This window comes from Hypomesus transpacificus, chromosome 1 (assembly GCF_021917145.1).
Source record: "Hypomesus transpacificus isolate Combined female chromosome 1, fHypTra1, whole genome shotgun sequence".
Taxonomy (NCBI): domain Eukaryota; kingdom Metazoa; phylum Chordata; class Actinopteri; order Osmeriformes; family Osmeridae; genus Hypomesus; species Hypomesus transpacificus.
This window is the reverse complement of record NC_061060.1, coordinates 6,660,962-6,681,930: the sequence shown is the minus strand read 5'-3', so window position 1 is coordinate 6,681,930 and position 20,969 is coordinate 6,660,962. Positions and strand designations below refer to the sequence as shown.

General features: G+C 42.9%; 2 protein-coding genes across 5 annotated transcripts; both read left to right on the top strand.

Moving 5' to 3' along the window:
• The first annotated feature begins 44 nt into the window (after window positions 1-44).
• Window positions 45-14,708, top strand: slc7a2 (solute carrier family 7 member 2). Of its 4 annotated transcripts, none has more exons than XM_047050056.1 (12): window positions 45-110; window positions 6,116-6,493; window positions 6,615-6,770; window positions 7,319-7,484; window positions 7,691-7,827; window positions 7,959-8,181; window positions 8,812-8,951; window positions 10,591-10,693; window positions 11,871-12,079; window positions 12,212-12,378; window positions 12,495-12,603; window positions 12,749-14,708. In XM_047050056.1, exons 2-12 carry the CDS (start codon window positions 6,124-6,126, stop codon window positions 12,937-12,939), a joined length of 1,971 nt encoding a protein of 656 aa, XP_046906012.1. In that variant the 5' UTR covers window positions 45-110; window positions 6,116-6,123; the 3' UTR covers window positions 12,940-14,708. The 4 variants fall into 4 exon arrangements, with proteins under 4 accessions (XP_046906012.1, XP_046906078.1, XP_046905950.1 ...); XM_047050122.1 differs by lacking the exon at window positions 45-110 and adding an exon at window positions 4,497-4,883 and having other exon boundaries at window positions 8,019-8,181; XM_047049994.1 differs by lacking the exon at window positions 45-110 and adding an exon at window positions 4,499-4,883.
• A 143-nt stretch (window positions 14,709-14,851) lies between these two features.
• pdgfrl (platelet-derived growth factor receptor-like) lies at window positions 14,852-20,629 on the top strand. The gene is made up of 6 exons (XM_047050238.1): window positions 14,852-15,146; window positions 16,089-16,368; window positions 16,622-16,773; window positions 17,091-17,378; window positions 19,840-19,976; window positions 20,127-20,629. The coding sequence occupies exons 1-6, from the start codon at window positions 15,092-15,094 to the stop codon at window positions 20,313-20,315; spliced, it is 1,101 nt and encodes a 366-aa protein (XP_046906194.1). The 5' UTR covers window positions 14,852-15,091; the 3' UTR covers window positions 20,316-20,629.
• Window positions 20,630-20,969: the final 340 nt, after the last annotated feature.

The window sequence follows — 20,969 nt, the reverse complement described above, 5'->3', positions numbered from 1 at the left end:
TTCCATTACTGGTTTGCACAGCAGCGTCACACGTGGTGGGGGTGTGTACGTTAGAACATATAAACTACTGTCCCCAGTTGACATTTCTGTCCTGGCTGGAACTGCGAAAAGTAAGTTGATGTCAGCATTGCTCTTACAGTTTTGCTCCAGCAATTTTCTGGAGGTATTGTTATATTTGGTGGTGCCACATAATGACGTTGAATATTATGTTACTGCAAAAAATTGATAAGATAAGTGAAGGAATGATTTAGTGAGTTGTCATTTTTTCACTTTGGGATATTCTTCATACTGTGTCTTCACAGAATACAAACTCCCACTCTTACTTGAACCTGAACGAATGTACGTGTGCGCAAGAGTCCATGAATATATATATATATATATATATGTATATTTATTTATTTTGCTCTAACAATGTGGCCTTTGAGATAGGCCGACTAAATCTAGTTCAGCATAAACTGTAAAATAAAAATAAAAAGTGTTTATCATTCTTCCTCCCCCAATCATAGACATTTTTTATGAAATACCTTTAAATATAAGCAGAACCAGTAGGGTAAATTTGTTTTGTCTACATTTGTTGTATGTAAAGATCTGTACAATTACCTGCATACCTCAAGTTTAAGCTTTTTAGTTGAATTCATATACTGTATATCCTAATCTGCAGTAGCTCTTAGTGCAGTCACACACTTAACAAACCTGCGATCAGTTTAGCCAGCATTGGATGACATTGCTTGTGTTCTGTGGCTAAAGGTTTTTGGTCTCTCTGAGATATGAGATACATCTTAGAGAACAAAAACCTTCTAATTAATGTTTTGTCCTTATTTCGAATTCCGTTCCATAGAGATGAAAGGCCATTTGTTACTGCACAGCACAGAGCCAAAGAGACAATAGATCTTTTCAGTTAAACTAAGCAGAAGTGATTGACTTACTGATGCTTGGCAGGCATTTAGGCTCTCTCTCACTGTGCTTAAGTTCATACATTCAGGAACCAAACAGCTTGATTGTACTACTACAAACACACTTCTCACCTTGAGTTTCTGGAAATGCGGGGAAAAAACAGTAGGCATACATGTGGCCTACGTTTCTTGGAAATTACCCTTAGAAAAGGAGGCTTCAGTATATGTTGTATGTGGAGCAAGACTAGTTTTTAGGGAATCGGTTTACTATTACTATCACATAATGTTGTGGCACATTAGAGTAGAGTAGTGTGGACACAGATCTTGTTGAGTGTAATATGATACAGTAATTTGTTCATTCTGATTGAAAACAAAACTAAGCGTGTCCATTAAGGCAGCAGGAATTACTATTTTTTTACTGTCTGTCATTAGTGCTTGGTGGGATTGTAAATGCAACAGTAGTAAAATGGATTTCTGTGAAATTATTTTACAGTCTTTACAGATTCTCAAGTGAGAGAGTATTTTACTATACCTCTTGGTAGAACAAACATGACCCACTTTATATATTTTCGTGGTCTGGATGAAATGTAGTCCATTACTAATGCTTTTAAAGAAAGAGATACTCAAAAATACATTCTTACTTAAAACCTTTGGAATTTTCTTGCTGGCTTCTCCTGGTCTGTTATCCAAAATGCTGAATTGTTGTCAAACATATCTTTACAGTACATATTTCAGATTTCACACGACACCATTTTTATTTATTTGTGATTGACCAAGTTTTCTGTGGGTCAACTAAGAGGTCAGTGAACATTGCACAGATCTTTAAGCTCTATCACTTTGGAACTTTGGAATTCATTTTTGGAAGCCATTCACCCCATGGGATCCTTCTGGGGGCAAATATGAGGTCCCACAAGTCATGTGAATACGTTCTGCTTCTTTCACTGTGTTATTTGATACTGAAATGAGTGTGGTTGTGCATATGGTACTTGTTTTGTTCCACAACACTTCACAGAGATGTTTTTCTGCCCTGATAAAAGCCTCCTCCAATCCAGGCCTCCATCACAAAGTGGCCTGATTCTGTTTGATGAGGTGACTTAATAACACATTTTGTTTGCTCATTTTAGCTGACTGACTGGGTATTGCTCTTTCTTCAACAGGCATGCCACAAGTAGCCTCACTGGAAACACTAAAAAGTCCAGTGTTGTGTGTGGACTCTTCATAGATTTATGGTCAATTAAAAGTTATTGATGTGTTTTATTCAATATACAGATTATGCACAAAACCTTCAATTTGACTGTTCCTTGAACACAGAATTTATATGATTTTAATGTATTTTCACATATAAAGATATTAAATCATCATTATTTTAATTCATTAAAATTATAATGTTGTACTCAAGAAAGGTTTTTACATAATTTCATCTTGGTAAGTAAACAATAGTATTACTTACAAACAAGTCATTAAAATACATATAACAAGAAGGCATAATCTGGTTACCTGTAAACCTGTAATAATATAAATGGAAGCAGAGAAGCTTCCAGATGATGGCATCAGGAGCTTAGGTTCTAGTCAGTTCTCAGAATGCAATTTAAAGAGGATTTGTGCTGTTACTGTGTCCTGGAGAAATGCACTATTGTGTGTAGCAAAAGACATAAATGACCTTGTGTGACCAAACATGTGGATAGTAATTTGTGAAAATGCCCTTTCTTTAATTATATTGTATGCAAATATAAATCCACATATTCAGGTGATTTAAGGGTGTCCTTCGATGATGCAGGGTCCCTTTTGTCAGGCTGCCTGAGGTCTTGGAACTAATCTGTCTGGATGGTCCATTTTGACAAGCACTGAAAGAGCTGATTCAAGTCTAGACATGTAATCTGGCAATGACGTTTCCAAAAAACCCTGCTTTAGTATTAGGGTATGATATTCAACTTCTGTTGTTGATGATGTGTTACTTTTGGTATATTTAGGAAGGTTATTGACGATGATCCAACCTTACCTTCCATCTGTTTTGATAGCACAACACGTATATCCGGTATATAGTTGATATTGACTCGAGTAATCTTGTCCCCCATCAAATGTTGTCTTGCTTCCTCATCCTCAAACAACTTAGTTAACAAAAATAGATTATAGTGCACGTCAGTGCAGGCCTTGCACCATTTCTCAATGTGGTAGACTTTGGTGTTATTGATATAGCTCAATCCTCCTGTTCGGTGCGGTTATCTTTTTCTTATCTATAATCATTCACTACAGCATTTCCTAGTGGCAAAACTGTTAAGTGGGGCGAGTTGTTCAGTCCGTTCAGGACAGACAGCTCCCCTTGTTGACCTGGGTAGGTGGTGTATCTAGTTCAATCAGCTACACTGTATCGACAGGCAAACATATTCAATTGGATTCACACAATTAGCTTGTGTCAACCCTGTAACTGGCTATTCTTTTTAAAGCTTTCCATCTATCCTGACATTCATTATCATCAGATATTTATTACACATTGTGACTTGACAGTCTCTGAAAGGGTGTCATTAAATATGAGAATTTATCTGACCTAGAAATACTGTGAATCAACTTGGGGCAAGCGAACTCATGGAGAGGCACCCTCTGCACCCTCAACAGTGCAGTGAACATATACAGTATGCTTTCTGGATGTGTGCGTGTGTGAACACTAATTGATTACGGTTGATCTTTTCTTGCCTATCAGCATGTGGTGACGGATGGTGGGCTGTTAGCAGCCAAAGCTTCAAGACGTCATTGGCTGGCGCAGTAGGAGTAGCGGGCACACGGATTGACAGACAAGCAATGAGGAATGACTGTGGCTCTGGTCTCAGAGCTGTGGGCTGTGCAGCTTCATCGGGCCAGCTGTGGCTTTCCCACTGATGTCTTCAGCTGGTTTGGGCTGGTCTTGGCTGAAAAGCACAGCACCATCCAGACTCGACCTCTCAGCCTTATTGGAAATTCACATGTAACCCTTGACACGAGACAACTGATTTAGCTGTATCTTTATACTTGAATAGACTCGTCAGGCCTTTGGTGTTTGACGGTGCTAGAATGGAAGATCTATCTTTATATTGATTGAATACTTTGATGGCTGTAGTTCTTGTAGTGAGAGGGACGTTGCGTAAAGTCCTGTCTTCCATTAAAAGGCGTCGGTTCTGCTCCTGTAGCTCCCCCGCCACCCTTCATTGACCAATCAGCCCCCATGCTTTTAGCAGCACTCCTGTAGGGTGGACTGGGCAAACACGAGTGTCTGTTTCAATGTTTGTCAACGTCAGTTGCCTAACCATTTATCAGTGGTCAGTAAGTACCTTGGCAGCTGGGATCTGTTTGGCCTCGTGTGTGCATTAGAAATCACATTTTTTTAAGAAAAATGGGGAGGAGAAGGAGAATGCACTCTGCACCCGATCACTCCCCAGACCCCCCAAACCCTCCCCTTCTCACTGAGTGTGTGGGCCATTGACCTGGGGATGTGGTGTAATATTGCTTCCCTCTGACTACGATCATGGACCAGATAACCCCTTATCCTTCTCTGCACCTCTCCCTCTCTCCCACCCCTTCCCTCATATACTCTCTCCCTCCTCCTCCTCCTCCTTGGGGGGCGTGCCACTGTGGTTGGACCTAGGGCATGTCAGGGCCAGGAATTATGAAGGCACACAGAGGACAGACTGACTGAGTAAAGAGTGTAAGAGAGAGAGAGAGAAATAGAGAGAGAGAAGAAGAGGGGTAAAAATAGCAGGATCCCTGCTTCATATGCCAGGAGTGAATCTTAGCTGTGCTGTGCTAAGTGACAAAAGTACAGTTCTGTACAAGCCGAGGATCTTGGTAGAGAGAGTGAATTCTATCTCAGTCCATGTGCTGCTAGACTGAGGCTCCTTGCACTCAGGCATACACTACTGTATGACAGGAAACTGAGAGAGTGCTTTTGTCATTTTGGAGATTCTGTATTTAAGAGGAGAAACTTAAGCTGCCTCGTATTCATCTGTGTCAACTCAACAGGTTGGTGGTGCTTAAGTCAGTCATGTGTGTAGTTTAGCTTGGGTTCTGTCTGATTATATTGTGTCTGTTTAACTATTTTTATTTTCATTATCATCATACAAGTAGTACTTACAGGTGCAATGACTAGCAACAGCAATCTGTGTTAAGTGTATTTTTAGACTGTATATAGTTGATTTGTGGTTAAACCTAGCGCCTTATGAAGCCTTTGATTATCAATGAGCTCTTAAAAAGTGTGTGAATCTGCAAATTGGCCAACCATACCAGCTGAACTGTACTCCACTGAGCCAGAGCCACATTGTTATGCTAATATCCTGTCACATAGTGTAGAGAATAGGTCTAACATTAGCATGTCTCTGGGTGCCAAAAGCCACACTTTAATGGCCCTCAAAGACCATTTGGATGGTAGTCAGAGTTGGTTTTAAATTCAGAAGTTGAGACGTTTAGGGTGAAAGGAGATTTAACTTTCAAAAGAATGCAAGAAAAACTTTCTTCAGACAGTTCTGAGACATTTTCCCCCAGGCAATATATGGAGGGCTCCCAATGGATCAAAGTAAAACAAAGTGACACTTTTGCATGCAAGAGACAGTGAAAGCAAGTGTTTGAAGTTGTGGACATGGTAGACATTCTGCAATTAGTGAGGAAAGAAAGTTTATTGTGTCCTTTGAATGGATTCACTACAGTACTGTATCCCATTCAGTCTTTAGGTCTATGTTGAAACACCAGACAAAAGGTTATTATTTGGTTTTAATGAGTTTCAGTACGGTACGTACAAATAGGCAATGTATGTTGGGCAATATGCTTGACACAAATATGTCATAGTAAATAAGTGGTGCACTCTTAACAGCTCCCAACTGTCAAAACCTGCCCGTTATCCCCCCCTCCCGTTATATAATGTAGCTCTAGGCGTTTTTAGCATTCTAGAAAAAAAGGTGTTCAAACACAGAAGAAGCCAGGTGCCAAAATAAACTATGGGGAAAGACTTAAGGTTTCACAATCCAAATTCTCAAGGGAAAAGTGAAAAGAAGCCTCTGTCCAAATATTGCTTTGAATCCAAGATCAACAAGAGTAACCATGGTGTCAAGTCATTCTCCCTCTTGTGGTAACAGTCATGATTTGTTTCTCAAACAAAAACTGTGTTCATGTATGGTATTAAGATTTGTGCACACACACGTGCACGCACACACTATCTAAACCTGCATCTTCACCTGCTGTCCTCCCTTCCCGGCCCCTAGGTGGCACTATGCTGGGTCAGGTGTTATCATTTACCCGCTCCCTGGTGCGGAGGAAAGTGGTGGATATGAACAGTTTGGAGGACTCCAAGCTGTGCCGCTGCCTGGGCACCTTGGACCTCATCGCCCTGGGCGTGGGCAGCACGCTCGGTGCCGGTGTCTACGTGCTGGCTGGAGAGGTGGCCAAGGGCAGCTCTGGCCCCAGCATCGTGGTGTCCTTCCTCATCGCTGCCCTAGCCTCCGTCATGGCCGGTCTGTGCTACGCTGAGTTTGGTGCACGTGTTCCCAAGACTGGTTCAGCCTACCTGTACAGCTACGTGACCGTAGGGGAAATCTGGGCCTTTATCACTGGCTGGAACCTCATCCTTTCCTATGTGATAGGTGAGCTGGTCGTGGAGGTCATTAGATCAAGTTGGGGTATTACACAATACGCTTCAGGTGACATTTTTCTGGTCTTTTACATGATTTTATCCTCCCACTCTTTCTTTCTTTCTCCTTTTAGGGACGTCCAGCGTGGCCAGGGCTTGGAGTGGGACCTTTGATGAGTTGATAGGGGAACACATTGAGCACTTCTGTAAAACCTACTTCAGCATGGACGCCCCTGGTTTGGCCAAGTACCCCGACTTCTTTGCTGTCTGCCTCATCCTCCTCCTGTCAGGTGTGCCATGGTCACCAACACAATTCCTGTTTGACAAAGCCTCCTGTACATCCCTCCATTAACACACATTAGTACCATGGTGTTCGGAAATGTAGATAATGAGAAACTGGCTTTGGCCCACTAAGTTCATGACGTTTTTCGGACTCTTTGTTGATGGTAAACAAGGCCTTATACGTTCACAAAACAACCAGGAAGGGAACAATGTTGTCATGTGTCTTAGCTCCTTGTGAGCCAAAAGCTCTAACCTGCATTATCCGATTAGCCCAATGTCCTGGAAAGAATGTTTCTGTTGTAATGTTTGGTGTTGTAAAGTTCTTATACAGAAAGGGATAGATTTAGGTCTCTAACTGTAGTTCACAGTGGTGCACAGTAATACAGCCATTTGTGACATAAATATATTCCAATTTTACACATTTAGGTTCCTTCCAAGAGAACAAAATACATCTTAAATATAAACATGTCTAGAAGGACACTTCTGTTTAGGTTCTGGCAGGTCTTTTTAGGAATGCAGATGATGTTGAAATGTAGTCTTACCTTTGTGTTCACAGGACTCCTGTCGTTTGGAGTGAAAGAGTCAGCCTGGGTCAACAAAGTCTTCACCGCAGTCAATGTGCTAGTACTGATGTTTGTCATCATCTCTGGCTTTGTCAAAGGAGATCCTCGTAACTGGAAGATCTCTGAGGAATCTCTTGTAAATGTCACAATAGTCACACGGTGAGGACGGGAGGGAAGTATGTCCCAAACTAGTGATCATCTAGTAAAGGTTATTTGGAACAACACAATGTGATGAGTAGCCCTTCTGGTGACTGAAAAAAGGCAATTTTTCCTAAATATAAAAATCTCACTGCTAGATATGATGTTAAAACAATAGTGATAGTGCTGTTTGGGGTATAGCCCTGTGCTGATGTAAGTGTTTCCAGGAACCTGTCGGTGACTGCTAATGTGACCAGTGATTATGGAGCCGGAGGGTTCATGCCCTATGGCTTCAGTGGAACTCTGGCTGGAGCAGCAACTTGCTTCTACGCATTTGTTGGATTTGACTGCATTGCAACCACAGGTGAGAATTACAGAGGACAACTGGGGATACGTAAATATACAATTACTACTGTATACTTGAACCAAAAAGACTTAAAAAGCAATAGTCCTCACAGATATAGTAATACAAAGCTGTATGTGTGTGTGTGTCAGGTGAGGAGGTGAAGAATCCCCAGAAGGCCATACCCATTGGCATTGTGGTGTCTCTGGCAGTGTGTTTCCTGGCATACTTTGGGGTGTCAGCTGCCCTCACCCTCATGATGCCCTACTACCTGCTGGATGGGAAGAGCCCGTTACCAATGGCCTTCGAGTATGTGGGCTGGGGCCCGGCCAAATATGTGGTGGCTGTCGGTTCTCTGTGTGCCCTGTCAACAAGGTAATAGATAATCATCTTAATAGATAGCCAGTGTTCTTTAAGGTCTTATTACAGTGCACTTTCTATATAGAAAATGTGTGGTGAATTAATATGTGTTGATGAATGATGTGATTTAAGAGATGATAATTGCTTATTTGGATAACTAATATCAGTAGAGTAACTGGGAATTTATAAAAGTAATTTGCTGTCGGAAATTGGATTGATTCTCAATGCTAAATCCTGTGGGTGCAATGCTACTGTGATATCATCTGTTTTTAAAGACATGGTCCTCTTTCAAAACAAAACACTTTATCGTGTGCTTTTTAAGTCTTTCTTCTCTGTCGAGGCTCTTGCCCTAAGTTTTCCCAATACCTGTAACTCCCACATGTCAATCACACCACTTCCCAAGCTTCAATTCAATTCCATCTGACCTTTATAGTAGTGGTTCATTGCTCAAATAGTTTGAGCAGAACCAGGGAATCTCCAGGGAAGCATGCCCACAGCAAAGAAAGACAACTGCTATCAAGCTTTTAAGCTTTGGTGAAGTAACCTTCTGTGTGTTTTTGTGGGAGTGAGTGTGTTGACAGTACATGCATGTGTGTGGGTGTTCTAACGTGTTGGTCTTGTGCGTGTTTCTGCTGTCTCATGCAGTCTGTTGGGCTCCATCTTTCCTATGCCACGTGTAATCTATGCTATGGCAGAGGACGGGGTGCTTTTTAAAGCCTTAGCCCGAATCAATCCTAAAACGAAGACCCCGCTAATTGCCACTATGAGTTCCGGAGTAGTAGCAGGTAAGATCTCAGGGAATGTCTAATGAGATTGTTGCTGCTGAACTGCATCCACCAATTGACTGTGAAAGTAGAAATTGCTGATGAACTTCCTCTTTATTGTTCATATTCAAGTCATAATCCCCCCCAAATCAGGCCAATAGCAATTCTTAGCTTAGCTCCGATCGGGTGAATTTGAGTCCAAATGCTTGCTTTCTTATTTCACAGTTGACCGGGTGTCCAATGTGTTGTTTGTCTAAGTGTGCTCCTGTTCCAACCATGACCTTTCTCTCCGTAGCCTGTTGGGCTCCATGTTCCCTCTGCCCCGCATTCTCTTTGCCATGGCACGAGATGGCTTAATGTTCACATTTCTTTCCAAAGTGAGTAAGCGCAAGTCACCAGTGGCTGCCACCTTGGCGGCAGGAACCACAGCCGGTAAGCGTCTGACTGAGCAGAGGGCCAGACCTGGTACCTCGCCGGGTGTGGTTACCGGTCAGCATATTTGGTTCTGCTCTGGTGGTGGTGACTGCATGCTAATTTAAGTAGTGATGAAAGCTTGTTTGTGTTTCATGGATACAAGCATGAGAAGAAATACATTTCCCATACTTGCTTGAATGAACAAAACACATCTTAATCATTTTCAGTGAAGTTGTTTTAAGAATTCCCCAATCTGACCTGCTACAAACCTTGTAGTTTAAGTATTTATCTGGCAATCAAGACCTTCAGTCGTATTACTAAACAAGTATACCATCTGAATGCCTGAGTGGAAGAATATTAATAGACCGCCTACAGTACCACAGATTAGAGGGCACTGAAAAAACTAGCACAAAGCACATTACAGGCCTCAAACACCAGAGCTATGTGCCCCTGTGGTAAAGAAATTAAACAATGTTTGAGATGAAAGATCCTCCATGTTCAACATCCAGTGCTCCATGGGTATACAGATTTGCTCTGGTCTGACTGTGAACAAGGCCTTGCGCTCAGTCATCTCCCAGTGTAACACTGAACCTGCAGGGCTTTGAAGCCAGCAGATGTCAAAAGAAAGGGACCCTAGGTGGGTGCTTGAGCTCAGTTCAAACTCAACTTGAATGAGCACCATGTAGCAGTTTGCAGAGCAGGGCAGAAGGCAAGGAACCTGGCAAATCGATGTAACGCCAAACAGAGGCCTTCTTGAAGCTGTACCTGGAAGAGGGATATAGCTGTGTGCTGGACCATACTGTACTACCAACCCATGCTGAAATAGAGAGGGTTGAGACAATGGATATACGAAATGGGTCCAATCTGTATCACTTTACATCAGAAGATAAGGCTGTGGAGGTGACAGGGACCTCCTGTATACACCTTACCTGTTCCTGCTTATATGTTATCACAATCATTGTGTCAAGACATAAAGTTCCCTAATTACATTGCGTACACGTTAAAATGTCACTTCAAATGTGCTTTCTTCATGCTGCACAAATCTCTGTAACGTGTGTGTTGTTTCCAGTGTTATTTTGTGTAATTTCATATCTGGGTGTACTTTAAAACTTCCATTCAATAATGTGATCTATGTCATCAATGAGCTGTTTTGTCATAACCAATTGGAAAGTCTTATTGATTTGATATTTATTGATTGTGCTGATATCCCCCCCCCCCCCCCCCCCCCCCCCCCCCTCTCACCCAGCAATCATGGCTTTCCTGTTTGACCTGAAGGCCCTGGTCGACATGATGTCCATCGGCACTCTCCTGGCCTACTCTCTGGTGGCTGCCTGTGTCCTCATCCTCAGGTATATACAGTCAAGTACACAACACACAAGTCTCCAATTGACTCATTTTCATCTAATTGGCTCTTGTGGGTTGTTAAGCAGACTAGTTTGAGCATGCCTCACCACAGCGTGTTTACTTTCAAAAAAGAAATGACAGTTATGGCACCTGTGGCCTGAGGAATAGCTGACAGGATCTCAGGATCCAAGCGGTTCCTAAACTAACGCATTATTACCAAGCATGAGCTGTAGTGTAACTGATGTCATTGACACAGCAGAAGTGCAGGTTTACAAGGGCAAAATACCGCAAATATCTTTATTACAGTAATAGGCAGCTCATGTCATTGAATCAGGCTTGTGAAGCAGTTGCTATGAATGCTCCCATTGTGAAGGTCTCAAGTGACTCCTTGAGTTCACAGTGATGTTTACTCAACCTTTCTTTGCCTACAAAATTCTAAAAACACATATACATGTTCTGTTGAATGGTCCGAGGCATTTCAAGCATGTTGCTGGTGAAGATCTTACAAAACAGAACGGCATGTGTTGCTGGCCGATGAATATTTCAGTGTTCTGAAATAACATGATTCACTTCTTTAACATCAAGAAGACCTCATATGCAAAGAGAGACTGAGTAAACATTAACTATACTTGAGCTTTGATAGTTTTCGGTGTTGATATTTAACAGCAGAATATGCCTTTTCGTGTTAAACAGTTTGTAATTGGATTTACATTTCTTAATCCAAGTAGTATTTAGTATACATTAAATATACCTTTTTTGGAAATCTCATTTATATTCAAGAGTACCACAAGATCTGATGATTTAGATTCAACATTCTTTGAAAAAAATATACACCTTCAGTGCTAGGTGACATAAAATAATCTAATGAGATCAACTACATGCTCAAATGTCATTTTTGGCCATGTATGAGAAGAGACTAACTCAGGGTGGAGGTATGAGAATTGAAGGAGGTGAAAGTAGCAGATGTGGTCATGAAACGGATTCCTTTGCCAAAGCCAACCAAAAAACCACCCTGGTGTTATCGTTGTCTCCCACATGACCTAGCTTCACCTGGCTTTTGGAGCAGTGTTTAGACACAATCTGCCCCACGACTTGTTATTGGAACAACAGAAACAACAGTCAGGAAGTATAGAGAGAATCTCCTCAGCAGGTAGAGTAACCTTGGTCTAATGCCCCCTCCAGGTACCAACCTGACGGTGTCTACATAAAGTCATCAAACGGTGAGAAAGACTGCCTGTCTTCAGAGGAGGGCGAGTCGGAGCTGACAGAGTCGGAGTCCCACCTCAACATGCTGAAGGGCAGGGGCTCCACGCTGCAGACCGCCCTCCACCCTCCGCTGGCCCCCACAGAGCAATCTTCCTCCGTGGTCAACATGGCTGTCAGTTTCCTGGGTAGGTTTCACCAAACAGCTCGTAAGGCAAAACCATAATTGTTGGGCACTGTTAAACTGAATTGTGGCCCTCTTGTGCTTGAGACTACAGTAATTAAGAGTCATTAATTGTGAGTGTGTGTCATGTCAACAGTCATGGTGGTGTGTGTGGTCAGCTATCTCACCACATACCACGGCAACTCCCTCGTTGCTGTGGAGACCTGGATACTGGCCTGCCTTTCCGTGTCCCTCCTCATCTTCATCGGCTGTGTCGTCATCATTTACAGACAGCCCCAAACCACCAGGAAGGTTTCGTTCATGGTAAGGTTTACAGATGACACGCCACAGTGTACGGTTACCCATCATGAACTTAACTGTGTTTTACTGGCGTCTTGCAAGGCTTAGTAATCTCATCTTTGTGTTCTCTGATTCCCCAGGTCCCTCTCCTTCCCTTTCTACCCATACTGAGTATCTTTGTCAATGTTTACCTCATGGTCCAGCTGAGTGTAGACACCTGGATACGCTTCTCTGTGTGGATGGCAGTGGGTGAGTGTCCCTCAAAAGCCTTCCTGAGATTAGAAGCATCCTTTTGTATTCACCTGGATTAGAACCACACATTACATAAGTAATTATTAACGTTGTCTTTTTTTTTTTAAGCAAACCTCGCTTCTGTACCTTCCTCTCTCCCCAGGTTTCCTCATCTACTTTGGCTATGGGATGTGGCACAGTGTGGAGCGTCAGCGGCTGCTCCAGCTCAAACTGCAGGGGCCTCTCAGCAGCAGCAGTCCCCACGACAAGAAGCCTGTGATTGGGGAGAAGCAGAGCGCCTTGATCCCTGACCAAGGCCACTTCCTCTGCCCAGAAAAGACCAGTCATTTTTAGAGAGACGGGCTTACTAAGGGCCCATGCAGAGACGCTAAAAGTCCACATGGACTAATGCACACACTCATAGAAGCTACTCTCAGACATAAAGTTAATAATCGCATACACAGCCAAGCCGTCTGTGCCTCAGTCGCATGGCTGTGCACTCTTCCTTTGCAGCTTTAGGAAATTAATATCTGTGATCATGTGACATGTGACTTAAAGCTGTGGGATGGGCACATAATAGATGCCTCCATCATGTGACCGTTTACAGGTGGTAGATGGCTGCTGATTGGTTGGAGGCAGTGTTAAGTAAAAGCGGACAGGTTACACACTGGAGATGCATGGTGTTGCGTAGGATGTTCCAGTCCTGGTTACAGTCCTGGTTGCCAGGACAACTATGGGAAAAGGCTATGTATCTGGTATGTTTTCCTAGCCTTATTATTGTTCTGCTTTATATATACTATTTCCGTAAACCAACATACACAGGAAGGTTTTAAAGCACATACTTGTAGACTTTGCTTATGAAAACAATTGTCAGTAGTTTGTGAGGGCATAGTATGTCACTGAATTGAAAGGACTGCTAGTATTATTGAGACTTTTGTAGTTTGTTGGAGAAGCACTGATCAATACATTTCTCAGACAGAAACTTGCTACCATAGACCTACAAACACTGGTATACTCTATGTCCAGGGTTAGTATGACATACAGTCAATCATGTTTAGACAATTTTGATGAACTTGAGCACATTCTGAATGTGGGTATTGGTATTTACCAAACCCTCAGTATGTTAACAAATGTGTCATGTGTGACTTTCCTAATTACAGTCATAGCAAAGCAACTGAAACCCTATTTCTAAAACAGTTTTTCCCCTTATAAGGATACTCATGATTCTTCTGTAACTTGTATGTTTTGTATGCTGTAGTTTTAAAGCTTTTTTTTGTTGACAGTGGTTCTTACCAGGTCATGTTCATCTTGTCTTTAAAGGTGTTTAAAGGTGTTTTCACTAGGATGGGCTGCTACCAAGTCAAGTGTTACAATTTAATGTTATGTAAAGTTTTTATGAAATCTAAACAGTGAATCAATGGAAGAATTATTTGTTCGTGTTTTTCCGTACACATTCCGTACAGAGTGTTTTTTATGACTTTTTTCTAACAATTGTTACATTTACAGAAATGATTTAAAGTTTTTTGTACTATTTTTCTGTGTAGCACAAGTCTATCAGCGTACACTATATGTTGGGTTTAAAACATTTTTATATTTTGAAGCATATAGATAAGTAGTATTGGCCCTGTGTGCCTTCAATCTGTGTAGATTTTCAAGGGAACCTCCTTAGGCTAATTTCGTACTGTCCTAAATGTGCATTTCTCATGATTAATACAACCCAGGCCTGGGCTTGTGAAGAATTTCCTCTGTGTCCTAGTTTCATGGATTGAAGGATTCTGTCTACTTAGTAACTCTACCTTTGTTTCATAAAATCACTATCTGGGGGGCGTTGGGGAGGGTTGGCTCATGTTCTGCCCCCTGCAGCTCAGGGGGCCTGTAAGGGTGTACGCCTGTCTATATGCCTGCCTGCTTTGCCTGTCTGTCATTCTTGATCAATAAACCTGGCTAGGCTAAGTAAATAAGGAACAAGAGGTCATTTTCTCATCAGGACCAAGATAGGGGTTGCAGACATGGGAAATGTTTGTTTTTCTTTTTTTGACCCTCTGCAAATGTATCCAAGATGAAATGACATTATAACTGTTTCTACTAACTAGAGTGAATAAAAGTATTTTTCAACAAAGATACATTTCTTGGTGTGAGAGTTATAATCCGTTCATCAAGGAAACTGTTTTCAACTGCTTATGAGTCCAGTAGTAGTTATGACAGTCCACCAGAGGGCAGTAGAGTCACCCTTGAATCCCTGCGGAAAGAGAGAGAGGGAGTGAGCAGCAGGAACTGGAGTTATTTCCTCTTTTCCTCTTGTCTTTGTATTTTTCCACCCTGTCAAGAATAGAGCAGCTGTTCATCTAAACAGGCTTGTAGGAGCCTGCCGACGTCCAGCTCAGCAGCCAGGTCTGACCTTGTCCTCTGCTGGGTCCCTCTCTCCTTCTCTGGCCCCTCGGGTCTCCTGAGACCCCCTAAAGACCTCCACCGCCTCTCTTCTCGCACTCACTCCCGTCCACTCGCCATGAAACTGTGGCTTTTCCTAACACTGGCCGTACTTTGGTTAGAGCTCCAAGATGGTGAGTAGATATCCTTTCCATAACCATCTCATAACTTCTTAGTGTTTGTCTGCAAAGACAATGAAGTGCTATTTCTGCCATCATAGATTTGTATCTAATCTCTGGGCAGGGATTTGTTAATCTGAGGTTAAAAATGTGTCTGACATAACCATAAAGGTAGGGGAGTGAGAAGGGAGGTGTAGCCAGACAGCCAAGTAATGTGAATATATTTACGTAATGGTTGACAACCGTGATTTATAAATCACGCCATGTTGTAGAATTTATCTTATTTTATTTCCTTTTTTAAAAGTACTTATAATATCATTATATTATATTTTATTATAAAACGGTAAAGAAAAAAGAAAAACAGTGAGTCCTAAAACTGATTTTCTGTTGCAGCTGAGCTTTGCAGAGAAAGACTAAACAGCAGTACCTGAAGCATGAAACAGGTGTTTTCTATCAGCATTCAGTTCACAGTTAAACGAGAAAACATGTTTTGGACATCGACAGACTTGTATAAAATAAAATTTGCACTCATCAAAAGTCCATCACTGAGTGAAAACACTTGTTTTGATCAATGATTTATCTAGGTTAACATTTCTCAACCTTAAAAAACTAATATTACATGTCCATCACTCATAATGGAACATACCACCCTGCTCACCAGAATCTAATTGACAGCAGACAGATGGACTGGACAGGCTGGTCACCGTGCCAGTAATGACCCCACCCCCTCCCGCCCTGTGTTTCCTGCACCACTGTTGATACAGCTGTGTGTTAACTATGATGCAGCTCTACATATGGGCATTCTGCACATGGTCCCCTATTCTCTGAACCTCACTGTCCTTCTGTGAAGGTCTTACTCAATCCGAGGGTGTGACAAAGTCCTCTCTTTTTCTCTTTCTCTCTCCCTCTATCTGTATCCCCCGTTTTCTCCCATCCCCCACCCTCTGTTCTCTCCAGGTGCCGGCCAGCTAGCCAAGCGTAGGAAGGAGGCCGGAGAGAACCGCATCCGTCCGGGGGGCAAGCGAGTCAAGGTGCGCTACCCCAAACTGAAGGACAAGGATGCTGGAGGGAAGGGCCAGTCCCTCCTCACCCAGGTCCTGGATAAGGGCCGTTTCCTCCGGCTGGGGGACAGCGTGAGCCTGACCCCGGGGAAGACCCTGGAGCTGCGCTGTAAAGGCAGCAACATCGGCTGGGGATACCCCCCCTATCTGGACACCTTCAACGACTCACGTCTCAGGTACGCAAAACATCAGTAACTGCTGTTTTCACGCACTTAAAATTACTTAAAATTTAAAAAGTTAGTAGACCATATATAAATGATACTTTCAGTGTCAACAGTGTCAACATTAATCAACATCAGTATCATTCATGTGATTGTGTAAATTGTGTTTGTTTGTTCAATGCCCGACCCTCCACTTCACTCTAAAGCTGTAATGATGATTAATCGAACAGTAATCTATGACGTTCTCTGACCGTCCTCCTCAACCCAGTATTAAGCAGAGCGACAAGTACAGCCAGTTGATCCTGACGTCGCCCTCTGCTGCTGACACAGGGACCTACAGCTGCTGGGTCATTCTGTGTGACGGGAGTGAATGTCACCAAGACCCTGACCGCATTTCCACCTCCTATATCTATTTTACTGGTGAATATATCCCCTCTTTCTTCATCAGTAAATATGATTCTTAATGGTAACCAATGAGAATTAAAAAAAAGAAAGAAAAAGAAAAAGAGGAAATGTGTTTTAAATGAGAGGGTATGTCTCGGTAGTTTGTGTCAGTAGTAGGGGATTTGACCACAGATAAAAAGTCACATCACACCAATAGGTGTCACATCATTTTGTGCCTGGATGTGAGTCTGCGAAATGAATACAAAATATTAGATTCAAAGAAATTCCTCAGTGTGTCCTATGCTATTTCTCACCTGATCGTTTGGGGGCTCTCCTCCCTCCCCTTCCCCCAGACATGGACAACCTCTTTGTCCCCTCGGCCATCCACTTTGAGATCGTCTACCTGCGCCCCGACAAGCCGGCCATCGTGCCCTGCCGAGTGACCAGTCCCCTGGCCAAGGTGTCGCTGCATCTGGAGGTGCCTCCAGAAGAGATCAACGGAACCCTGGTGACCTATGACCCCACCCGAGGCTTCATCCTGCAGAACGTCGGCCCAGAGCACCAGGGGGTGTTCTACTGCAAGGCTGTGACCAAGGCCACCCCCCAAGTCTCCACCAAGTACCAGCTACTCTATGTGGAGGGTACCTACCCTATCTTCATGCACCCTCTACAGTTTGTTGTCGTCTGGAAGCCACATGAAGAGAACCAGACCCAAGTAGAGTCTGATCAACGTGGAAATGTTCCCTGACCCCCAAGAGAAAGTGCTAACTGAGCATGCTCGACCCTCACTTTTTCACAATTCACATAACACACCATCGTGCTGTCAAGTGCATTTCTACAGTAACAATGTAGTAAGATTCAGTTGAGACAGTGAATGACAGCCACCCTCATTATCTTAATTAGCGGCTTCCAGCTACTCTGCTGAGAGAACCTTCTACACAGTCATGAATCAGGTCTGTTGGCGAGCTCAGCTCTGTGTCAGCAGCTTCCAGGAACAGAGTGTATTTCACGCTGTTATCATAAACCTGGATGACAGAGGTGCTCTTTATTTGGATGGAAGCGAGCCCACTGAGGTGGAAATCTGGTCTCAGAGCTACGGCTGCTTATTGTGAGCTGCATGAGGGGGGGATTTAGAAAATGGAAACTGTGTGTGTGTGTGTGTGTGTGTGTGTATGTGTGCTGTAGATGATTCAGGTGAGATTCATCTCTCCCAGCAGTTGTGTCTGACAGGCCTATGGAGAGTGTATGACACGGTGGAGATCTGGGTGATAACACTGATCTACAGTGCCCTCCAAAAGTATTGGAACAGTGAGGCGAATTCCTTTATTTTTGCTGTAGACTGAAAACATTTGGGCTTGACATCAAATAATGAACGTGAGACCAGAGATCAACGTTTCAGCTTTTATTTCCAGGTATTTACATCAGGATCTGATGCACAACTAAGAAAATATCACATTTTGTTTGAATCCACCCATTTGTCATGTGATCAAAAGTATTGGAACAGATATACTTAAAACATATTTAAGTGAATAAGACTTAATATTTAGTTGCAAATCCTTTGCTTTCAATAACTGCAGCAAGTCTGTGACCCATTGACGTCACCAAACTTTTGCATTCTTCCTTTTTGATGCTTTCCCAGGCTTTCACTGCAGCCTCTTTCAGTTGTTGTTTGTTTTGTGGGGTTCCTCCCTTCAGTCTCCTCTTAAGCAGGTAAAATGCATGCTCTATAGGGTTTAAGTCTGGAGATTGACTTGGCCAGTCTAATACCTTCCATTTCTTGCCCCTGATGAACTCCTTTGTTGTTTTGGCAGTGTGTTTTGGGTCGTTATCTTGCTGCATGATGAAGGCTCTGCCAATCAGTTTGGTTGCATTTTTCCTTAAATTGGCAGACAAAATGTTTCTGTAGACTTCCGAGTTCATTTTGCTGCTGCCATCATGTGTTACATCCTCAATGAAGATTAATGAGCCCGTCCCAGAAGAAGCCATGCAAGCCCAAGCCATGACATTACCTCCACCGTGTTTCACAGATGAGCTTGTGTGTTTGGGATCATGAGCAGTTCCTTTCTTTCTCCAAACTTTAGCCTTTCCATCACTTTGGTAAAAGTTAATCTTTGTCTCATCAGTCCATAAAACTTTGTCCCAGAATTTTTGAGGTTCATCTCTCTACTTTTTGGCAAATTCCAGCCTGGCCTTCCTATTCTTCTTGCTAATGAGTGGTTTGCATCTTCTGGTGTAGCCCTTGTACTTTTGTTCATGAAGTCTTCTGCGAACAGTAGATAGTGATACCTTCACTCCTGCCATCTGGAGGTTGTTGCTGATCTCACTAACAGTTGTTTTAGGGTCTTTCTTTACAGCTCTCACAATGTTTCTGTCATCAACTGCTGATGTTTTCCTTGGTCTACCTGTTCGACGTCTGTTACTTAGTACACCAGTAGTTTTCTTCTTCTTCAGGACATTCCAAATGGTTGTACTGGCTATGGCCAATGTTTCTGCAATGGCTCTGATTGATTTTCCATCTTCTCTAAGACTCACAATTGTTTGTTTTTCACCCAAAGACAGCGCTCTGGTTTTCATGTTGTTTTCACCTCTGAATACAGTCTGCCTAGACAAAACCTATCTTACCCAATCTGAACCTGAGTGTAGACATTCAGTGGTATTTATTGATTGAATAATGTATGTAATAGGACACACCTGGGCAACAAAACACACCTGTCAGTCACATGTTCCAATACTTTTGCTCACGTGACAAATGGGTGGGTTCGAACAAAAAGGTGATATTTTCAAATTTGTGCATCAGATCCTGATGTAAATACCTGGAAATAAAAGCTGAAACGTTGATCTCTGGTTTCACATTCATCGTTTGATGTCAAGCCCAAATGTTTTCAGTCTACAGCAAAAATAAAGGAATTGGCCTCACTGTTCCAATACTTTTGGAGGGCACTGTATGTTTGTGAGGGTTTTCATCTGTAGCATCTCCCATCAGAAATCTAGGTCAGTGGTTAAGATCGATTGAAGATGCGTCCGAGATTAAACCAGTTGGTGACAAATGTAACTACTATGTACACCGACATATGATGCTGTTGCGTCATGCTGTGTTGTCAGTTCCCAGCGGGCCACCCTTCGTGACCTTGGAGCCCTCCTCTACCTCGGCTAGGGAGGGGGACACCATCAACATCACCTGTACCGTCCTGGGGGAGCCAGAGGTGGATGTGAGCTTCAGCTGGACCCACCCTGGACAGGTGAGAGTGGGACAAGTCCAAATCCTCATTAATAATCAACATTACATCACCCAAGCCAACTTTTCAAATTACAAACTCGGTCTAGTTACGTTCATCACGATCCAAAAATATAACCGTCAGTCTGACCTGGTTTTGCTCTGTTCTTTTCAGGAGCGCCGGCCTGTGGACATCCAGACCTCCAGGAGGCTGATAAACCAAGGGATGGGACACACCACCCGTATCTCACACAGCGTCATCACCATCCACGATCTGGAGACCAGTGACCTGGGCAGGTACATCTGCCGGGCCAAGAACCCGCACGGGGTGACGGCTGTGTCCACCAGGATCAGCTCCACCTAGCCTGGAGCCAGAAGGGCCTGTAGAAACCTGGTCCTTGCTGTGAGGCTACCCTGGAAGGTACGAGCCTTTCACTTCAGACAACGGTAAATGTTGGTTGTTTAGTCACAAGGAATGTGAATGTTCCTATTTGTGGAACATAGGTCATTTGCAAAGTGAGAACACAACCTGTCATTGAATATACGTAATGTTGCTTGTTGTTGGGGTATATCTGCATATCCAATGTAAATATAAATCAAACTGCTTATATACTGTAGATGGTCATTTAAAATGTTCAATGTTTATATTTGGTAACACATTAAAGACCTGTTTATACAGTTTGGTGTCTTGTTATATTATGACCAAGTAGTCATGCATACGAACACTTAAAAACCTTTAACTTTGCATTGATGAACGTCCACATGTTGCACATAACTGCACTGGTGAGGACAGACTCATCAGTAAGTAAACATCCTGATAACCTGGCTTCTCTGGGTGGACGGGAACAGCAGGTCCAGAAAGGAGGGCATTGATCAGCAGGGATCTGGTCCTGAATGGTGAAAGAGAGAGTCTGCTGGACAGCTGAGCAGAGGAAGAGAGGGGGAGAGAGAAAGTTGTGTGCCAGTCCTAATGGACTCCGTATGTGGAATGTGAATTCTGGGCCCAGATCTTATTTTG

Bases quoted from the DNA above. Each gene is read 5' to 3' on its own strand.
- slc7a2 (XM_047050056.1), top strand. From the start codon at position 6,124: ATGCTGGGTCAGGTGTTATCATTTACCCGCTCCCTGGTGCGGAGGAAA. The intron at 7,828-7,958 runs GTGAGAATTACA...TGTGTGTGTCAG, and splicing joins TGACTGCATTGCAACCACAG to GTGAGGAGGTGAAGAATCCC. The intron at 12,379-12,494 runs GTAAGGTTTACA...CTGATTCCCCAG, and splicing joins CCAGGAAGGTTTCGTTCATG to GTCCCTCTCCTTCCCTTTCT.
- pdgfrl (XM_047050238.1), top strand. From the start codon at position 15,092: ATGAAACTGTGGCTTTTCCTAACACTGGCCGTACTTTGGTTAGAGCTC. The intron at 16,774-17,090 runs GTGAATATATCC...CCCTTCCCCCAG, and splicing joins CTCCTATATCTATTTTACTG to ACATGGACAACCTCTTTGTC. The intron at 19,977-20,126 runs GTGAGAGTGGGA...TGTTCTTTTCAG, and splicing joins GCTGGACCCACCCTGGACAG to GAGCGCCGGCCTGTGGACAT.